The sequence below is a fragment of the Cyrtonyx montezumae genome, unplaced genomic scaffold (genome assembly GCF_038088225.1).
Source record: "Cyrtonyx montezumae isolate F1298 unplaced genomic scaffold, pur_monq_1.0 scaffold_2, whole genome shotgun sequence".
Classification (NCBI taxonomy): Eukaryota; Metazoa; Chordata; class Aves; order Galliformes; family Odontophoridae; genus Cyrtonyx; species Cyrtonyx montezumae.
This window is the reverse complement of record NW_027071936.1, coordinates 51,568,618-51,576,855: the sequence shown is the minus strand read 5'-3', so window position 1 is coordinate 51,576,855 and position 8,238 is coordinate 51,568,618. Positions and strand designations below refer to the sequence as shown.

The 8,238-nt window shown below is 45.2% G+C and overlaps 2 protein-coding genes across 3 annotated transcripts in view; one reads left to right on the top strand and one right to left on the bottom strand.

Annotated features, from left to right (window-relative positions):
* Positions 1–224: 224 nt before the first annotated feature.
* On the top strand, positions 225–1,700 carry SOD3 (superoxide dismutase 3). The gene is made up of 2 exons (XM_065736137.1): positions 225–356; positions 787–1,700. The coding sequence occupies exon 2, from the start codon at positions 812–814 to the stop codon at positions 1,526–1,528; it is 717 nt and encodes a 238-aa protein (XP_065592209.1). The 5' UTR covers positions 225–356; positions 787–811; the 3' UTR covers positions 1,529–1,700.
* A 1,199-nt stretch (positions 1,701–2,899) lies between these two features.
* Positions 2,900–8,238, bottom strand: part of CCDC149 (coiled-coil domain containing 149) — a 49,960-nt gene continuing 44,621 nt past the window's right edge. Inside the window, exons 12-13 of one of the 2 annotated variants that reach the window (XM_065735717.1) lie at positions 5,859–6,452; positions 2,900–5,272 (exon numbers count right to left, since the gene is read on the bottom strand). In XM_065735717.1, coding sequence (XP_065591789.1) covers positions 5,860–6,452 — 593 coding nt within the window. In that variant the 3' untranslated portion in view covers positions 2,900–5,272; position 5,859. The remainder of the gene's footprint in view (positions 5,273–5,858; positions 6,453–8,238) is intronic. The other variant, XM_065735718.1, reaches the window with a different exon arrangement.

The following is an 8,238-nucleotide window of genomic DNA, read 5'->3' as shown; positions in this document are numbered from 1 at the left end:
GGAAGTCCCAGCCCTGCCCCAGGGCTGCTCACTGTGCGGAAGGGCACTCGGCTGGACGCTCACATTGGAGAGAAGGTTGCTTTAACACTCACTCATTTTGTTTTCCTTGTGTTTTGGCCAGTTTCCCCCACAGGCCCACAGAGCAAGGACAAGCAGCTTATCCCGCCTGAGACAAACTCAGTTCCCCTCCGTCCCTCCCACAGCACTGCCGGTGACCCCTCCCCTGTGCGTTGTTACCCGGCTCACAACACGCAGCTCCGGCTCACATCGGCCCCACGCAGCTGCGGTGGTCCCCGATCCCAGCTCGCCGCCGGGACTGGAGGTGAAGGGCTGCTGCCGAGCGGCACTGCGGGCAGGTAACCGCTCCTTGGTTGTTGCTGTTTGTTTGTAATGCTGAACTCCTAGCCAGCATGGCACTAGGTGGACCAAAATAAGCCTCCTGGCAAGCGGTCCTGCTGGACTTTGTAATAGGAGAAAAGCCTCCGTGCTAACTCAAAAACAGATTTAGCAATGCTTCGTACTACTTGGTTTCTGCAGGGAAAGAGAGGCGATTTTTAAGGTCAAAATCTAGCGTGAAATACAGAATTACTGCTTTTTTTTTTTTAAGGCGTGAGTGTCAACTGCGTGTGCTTAAATGTGCGTGCATTTTGACTTGGTTTCCACTCAGCGTGTCGGCTGGATGCAGAAAGCAGCGGTGCCCGGGGACTTGCTCCAGCTGCTTTGCTCTGTCCCAGCGTGCTGCCCCCAGGCTGCAAAAAGTCCCTGACTCTTTGTGGCTCCTTGCAGGTTGTGCGGGCTCACAGTCACCACGATGCTTCTGCTTCTTTCTCTGGTCACTGGACTGGCCCTGTCTGCCCCTGGTGTTGTGACAGAAACGGGAGCCAAGCCGAGCAGCGAGTTGCTTCATGACATACAGGGAAAAGTGAACGACCTCTGGCAGAGCTTGCTCTACCCAGTGATGGCTGACAACGAGACCGACGGGCTGACCTACGCCGCTTGTGAAATGAAGCCCAGCTCCAAAGTAGATGCTGACAAGCCACAAGTGACTGGACAAGTCTTATTCAGGCAGCATTACTCACAAGGAAGATTAGAAGCCATTTTTCACTTGGATGGGTTTTCGCTGGATAACAACCAGTCTGGCAGAGCTATACACATCCACGAGCTCGGAGATCTCAGCAACGGCTGCGACTCCACGGGAGGACACTACAACCCCTTCAGAGTGAACCACCCCCGGCACCCGGGGGACTTCGGCAACTTTTCTCCTAAAGATGGCAAAATCAGAAAATACAAACCCAATCTCTTCGCCACAATGTTTGGTCCGTACTCCATCCTGGGCAGATCCGTTGTGATCCACGAGCAGGAAGATGACATGGGCAAGGGCAATAACAAGGCCAGTCTGGAAAATGGGAACGCTGGCAAACGGCTGGCGTGCTGCGTGATCGGGATATGCAGCAAGAACTTGTGGGAGGAGAAACAGTTTGAGGCTACGGACAAGAAGAAGAGATGGCTCCGAACCAGGCTCAGCTGAGGATGTGCGGGCAAGCTACCACCGGGCAGCATCAAGTACCCTAGGGGGCACTGTTGGCCACTTAGATGGCAAAGGCGTTCCCATTTCCATTCTCCTGCTTCTCTGAGAAACGTGTATCACTTTGTAGAGCCACCTTTCTGTAAGCTGATCAATAAAAACAGCATCAACTCAACGCTGCAGTATATTTTCTTGAAGACAGAAGATTCCCTTTTATGCGGTTTGGGAGCTGAATGTGTGGGAGAGTGCTAAGATGAACAGCCAATAGAGAGGCTGTGCGTGGCAAGGGGCTCTTCAGGGACCGTAAGTTAGATGCAAAAGACAGAAATAAATAAGTAAGGGAGGAATTGCCTGTGATTAGATGCTGTCCCTTATTTAGCTGCAAATCTGAAAGGTAAAAAGATCTCTGCTTCCAACAGCTTTGGGTGTTGTGCCCTAAGACTTTGGTAATGGACTTCCCTGGGGAAAGTACAGACATTTCTATTTTAAGCTTTGGGTCTGTGATGTTATCCCACTTGGCTTTCCAGGTTTTATTCTCAAACATGTCTAAACTTCTTAAATGGTTTGGACTGTCTACGCACAACTGTAGTTGAGCCACAGCGTGTTTACATCTGAAAGCAGACTTCAGTATTCCAGCTTTCCACAACCCAGAAACTCCCGAGGGCCTCCAGTCTGCGATGGTTAATAACTGGGTTGCGTTCGAGTTTTAATACTGCTTGGACAAAAATGATAAAATAAGAACAGCAGAGATCAGTAATATCACTTTCAAAATCAAAAAAATACCAAGCTCATATCTTCACACAAAAAAAACTGGGAAGTGAATCAGCCAGCTGAGACTGGGAGAAGCCACAGGGAAAACGTCAGGCAGATAATGTTCAACAGGCTTACAAGTCTCACTCAGTAAAGCTTTACTTTTCTCATTTAAAACAACTCTGAAAATACCACAACACTCACTCGTGGCTGCCATTCATCTGATACCGAGAGGAGGAAACAAGCAGGTGGTAGAACAAGCGCGAAGGAAACGCGTGGTTTTATTAAAGATGACAAAACATATTAATACAGCTGAACTATGTCACACAGTTAATCCAGGCAGCAACAAAAGGGAGGTCTGCAAATAAATTGTACTGCGTCATTTAAGAAGTAAAACCGCAAGCCAAGGCTGGCAAACAGAACGCTAGCATTTAGGAGCCTAGCAGACTTTCAACTCAATCTCAGTTACGATTCCAAAGTACATTCCTGAGCTCATATGGATTAAACAAATTCTGCTGTCTTTATTAAACAAATTACCATGCGCTTAAAAACAGTCTCACTGAGAAAAGAAGCACCGTCCGCCGTGATGCTTCTTACCCTCTTGTTTTCACACAGTTTCCATATCCTCAGCACAGCGTTCCCCTTTTCAGTTTACGTCCCCAGAGCCCAACAGCAGAAGGGATTACATCTGGATGCGATCTCTCCGTTCCTGAAGTCCTACAGAAAGGGAACACGAGTCTAAAAGGCTCAACAAAGGCGTGCTGGTGCCACAGCAAAACAGGAACGGGTTTTATAAAACAAAAACAAAGAAAAAACCCACGTAATTCTAATAGCACAGCAGCATCCCTTCCATCAGTATGTAAGAAGGTTACTGACAAGGCTGGTCAATGAGAGATCACGGGGTGCTGTCTCACTCTTCCAGCAGCCCTGGGATGGAAGCCTTGTGCTTCCAGGAGCAGCCACAGCCTGAGGACACGTGCACTGGCAGAAGGGGTGGGACTGGCACTGCAGCAGAGATGTGGCACTGTAAACGAGCTCTCCAGAATCCAGCTCTCTCACTGCAGTTTAAGGACCGAGGGCTAAATGGAGGGAGGGTAGTTATCAAGATGAGCTAATTGTTGGGTTGTACACCAGTTTTCTTCTCACAGAAAAACCATGCTAAAAGAACCAGTGAGTGAGGTGCTGAAAAGCTGCTGCTGGTCCACAGCCACTTCCACACCCGCTCAGATTTGTGCACCGAGCCCTTCATTAACAACAGCATCAACTAGCTGTTGAGGGACCAGGAGCAAATGTCAGCTCACACAGTTGTGGGTCAGGAAAGATACAGGATGAGGCAAGAAAAGCCAAAAACAACCCTGAACATTTCAGAGCTCAGCTACATGAAACCCTGCCCTTTTACTGGCTTGCATCAGTTCTGACTGCACTGATACTCAGCTCTGCATAGGATTAATCAGTGAAAGACAGAAAAGAATGCATCTCAAATAAAGTGATACCTGATGTAACATTCAAGCAGTAAAGGAAAAAAAATCTGCCACATTCTCCTGGAGATCTCAGTTTCTGCAGCTATTTCTCTTCTGACTTGTCAGTACTGCCATATAAATGAGTCAATAGTGCAGTCGGTTCCAATTAATGGGAAGAACGAAACAATCTTTCAAATGCTTAAACTCTGCTTGGTTTTCAGGTGACGAGGAGCTTAAATTGTCATCAGGATAATGAAAGAAAAACTTTTTACTGCTTCATGTTCCTAACGCACTTAAATATACAGCTGTTTTCTTCCCTAAGGGCTGCTGCTTAGCATCAGCAAAATGCTGCAATGTCAAACTACCTTTAAAGAGAAAGGAAACCTATTTGAGGAGCACTGTGACTACAGCTTCATTGCCTGCACAGACACTGAAAGGGTTACCTGGGTGCACCTGCTAGGGAAAGCACAGGAGAACAGTGACAAGACACATTTCTCACCTTCCCTCTATCATTCCTTATATTTGTATGTAATCATTTACATACAGCCCTTCTTCTGCTGAATACAAATTGCTCATGGACTCTGACACCTTGATTATGGCAGCACCTGCTAGCTCAGTTTCCATATACAGCAGAGTTTGTCAGTATCGCTAATAAAAACTCTGTTTATTCAGTAGCTGACAAGTGGGCTGTAAAAATTTGCAGCTGGCAGTTATTTGTCAAAGGAGAACTCAATCTGGGAGGGATTTTCCTTTTTATTAGTAGTATTTTATTAAATTTGGTTTAATTCTCTCTGATTGGTTTCAAGTTCTAGGAGTGAGAAATGAACATTTACAGACAATTAGGTCCCAAGCCAGCAGAAAAATTGCCTTGACGGCTGCTGGCCCATAGAAGCTCCACAGCTGCAGAGACTGTTCCTTATGCTACAAGCAGGAGAGGAAGGACGTGCCTCCCCTTCTCCAACAGCTGCTAACTTCACCGTTAAGTATTCCCTTGTTGCTGCCCTCCTTGGAGCAGAGTGGCACAGCTCCAGCATCAGGAGCGTGCTGGGGAATGACACAGCAGCCTCCCTCTCCCACAGTTATTACAGGAATGTTTTCTTACGACTGAATATCAACGCAGGCAGAAGATAAAGACAGCAACAACACAAATAAACCTTCTACTACACCAAAGAGGGGCGAAGTGAGGAGGACATAAACATATGAAAAACGTTTATGTTTTCTAAAACATAATAAAACAAATAAGCAGATTTGGAAAGGAGGGCACATAAGGAAGAAGCTGAAATCAACCACCCGCTTCTCAGTCTGAGGGCTGCTCCAGCTCCTGGGGGCTGAGAGATGCAATTCTGGAAATGTAGAGCACAGAGGAGGAGCACAGGGCATCACTGGTTCTCTTCTTGCTGCTCTCTTAGCCTTGGAACAGTACTGTTGTTTCTCACTGAAAGATTTCTGGCTCCTCTGATGAGACTTTCTTCACAGCATCATCCATTTGCATTCTTAGCATCTGCTGAAATAACTTCCTATGTCTTCATGAGAGGAGCTGGGAAAGGGAGGGAAAAACTTGTACAGTTGAGAAGACAGAAAAGTTTGAAATGAGATAATGATGTATGTGCAGGGATGGTTTACAGAAAGGATTCTGCTTCCTTATAAAGTAATAGTAATTATATTCTAAGTATGCACTGGCAAAGGGAAACAGAATGCTGTCTGAAAAACAAGCAAAAGCCTGCCACCTTAAGATACTTCTCAATTTATCACTCCAAATTCTCCATCCTTGGAAGACGCTTCTAAGCATTAAGATGTGGTCCAGCACTAAGACCACACACCTCACAGGTACATGAAACAGCATTATCTGTATGTATTATTGTCTCTCTGCTACACTGTTGTCAATTATATCAATCATCACACAGCATCAGAATGATTATACCTCATTAGCTTCAAGTTCTTTCCTTTAAACAATTTGCATTTTTGGTATACTGCAGTCAAAACTATCAGAATGCTGTCTTCAGACCAATGTTAACAGACTGATGTAAAAAATCAGCTGTCTGACAGACTTGCTCTGCTCATACAGCAGCATACACACTTGCAAGAGGATTACAGCGAGAAGCTCGAGGGCTTGGATTTCATACCTCAAGCCAAACTGTTATCCAAATATTCACAGTTCTCAGCAGGATCAGACAGCTCCTTGTTTTCAGATTCAGGGAGCTCCTCAAAGCCCATACTTGTGTGTGCAGCCGTAGCACTGAGACCCCCATGCCTCCCAGGGTCCTCACTACACACCGCATGCACGGGGCTGCCATTCTGATTCTCTCCTTCACGTGTAATCTCACAGTCACTCTCTGAGGTTTCATCATCACCCTTTAGGGCCTCACTTTCAGCTGTCTGCTCAGTTTCAGAGGCTGAGGGGTCTGTGGGGTCAGATGGGTCCGGGCTGGGCAATGGGAACCCTCCCTGAGATGAACCATTAAGCTCCTCTCTAATCACAGTCTTCTGTTCTTCAGATGAATTTTCTGTTCTTTTCCCTTCCAGTTCCGCAACTGCCTGTTTTGTCAGTTTAATTATTTGACTTCCAAGTTTGTTTATTTCTCCTTCCTCAGAATGTAACTGGGGTAATGAAGGATAAAAGTGTTTATTTTGGTTTCTGTTATTCAAGTTTCTTTCCTCTGGAGCCGTGGAATCGCGTGCTACAGTATGAGCTTCTTCACGTTCCCTCTTCTGTTCATCTGAGAGAGAAACAGAACAGCAACATGCCACTTATATCTACATATCTGACCGGGAGACCATTATAATGCCATCAGACCACACAGATGCTTACCTCACTGAGGAATTTCCAGTGAATCTCTATCTTGTACCAGATAGATTATAAGCAGTTCTAAGATTATAAGCAGTCAACACAAGGATCTGGCTGGATCAGGAGCTGTCTTCCCCTAACACTAACAGCTTCCAAAGTTATACCTGATACCATCCTGCAGAACAGCACTGAAGGAGTATTGACTCTTAATCCAGGCACTCAGCTGCAGAACTGTTCTGGCACAGCCCAACGTGAATCCCCAAACCAGCACCATTTTTATGGGATAACACAAACTTCATTTCTCAGGCTCTCATCCAGTAAAAAAAAAAATCTGTTATTGATCCCACATTTCTCCTAACATAAAAGATTATTCTAATTTGAGTAGCATCGTAAAACAAAGCAGCAGTAGGAGAATATGAAATATACAGAAAGCCAAACACTGAATAACGTGTCAGAATAGCAGAAACAGCAATATGCAAACAAACAGCTCTGTAAAAGAGGAAGAATCAGTCCTCGTCTCTGTTAAGGACAAAGAGTCTCATTGAAAATAAGCTTGTGAAGTCAAGTAAGAAAAATTAGGAAATGCCAGAAGTGTGGCTGCACTGACAGCTTCAAATGACTCTTGCAGTGCATATGCATTACCTTTCAGTATATGAGCATTTACTCTACTTCTCCCACAGGAATTCCACCTTGCTCAGTGTAAGAGTGCCCATGGGGAGGGACATGAGCTATACAACAAAGAAGCCTACTGCCTCTGTTAGACCTGCCTCATTTATAATTTGGAGCGAGAGAGACAGGGTTGGCACGAAGGGGACAGTCTAACTACCATTAAGGAAGCTGGGATTTAAGCCTGTGGAAAAGGCAGGGATAAATTAAACTTCAAAAGGTGATCACCCACTGGATCTAATCCTCATTATCTGAGTGCTCAGCTAGCAACTAGGAGCTTGACTTGCAGCACCGCTGTGCTCACGTTATATATGTGAACACTCATACTCAAAGTGCTTGAAAAACAGCCAAAATATAGGTGCCTCGAGTTGGCACTCAAAGTTAGCTACACTGCTCTCTGTGCACCTCAGTTTCTTCCTACATCATCCCATCACTCTGCTGCCGTTTTGTGAAGGTAAACTGTTCCAAAGCACTACAGTACCAGAGAAAAAATCAGAGCAAAACAACACTTCTGTCTTCAGAGAACGTCTGATACAGTGCACAGCCAATACATCAGAAATAACGTGCTCAACAATGACAACAGAAGGGAAACTGTTCATTAACAGCTCTGGTGTTCAAGTACAGCCTATCACACAACACGAGATACTGGGCGGATTGGATTGAGACTATGTGGCAAAAGAGAGTTTTCAATTCATACAATTGTACTATATGATCAATTATTTTCTCACAGGAACTGCACGGTATATCCTACAGACTTCCACCATTCACCCTAACTGCAATGATGATAACAAGTACAGCCTACAGCGGGGCTTGATGAGATCAGTGTAAGCAGACAGATTAGATGAAAAAAGCCTGAAAAAACCCTCTGATTATCTGTAGATCTAGCTAAAGCAACATTCGATGTATTACAGAAATTTCTGGTGAAGAATGTATGTTAACTCAGAGGTTGAAAAGGTTTCCTGGGACAAACATGCACCAAATAGCAATGGTAGCATTTAAAGAACGTCAGGCCATGTATTTAATGATCAGGAATTTAGCTTCAATACACGTAT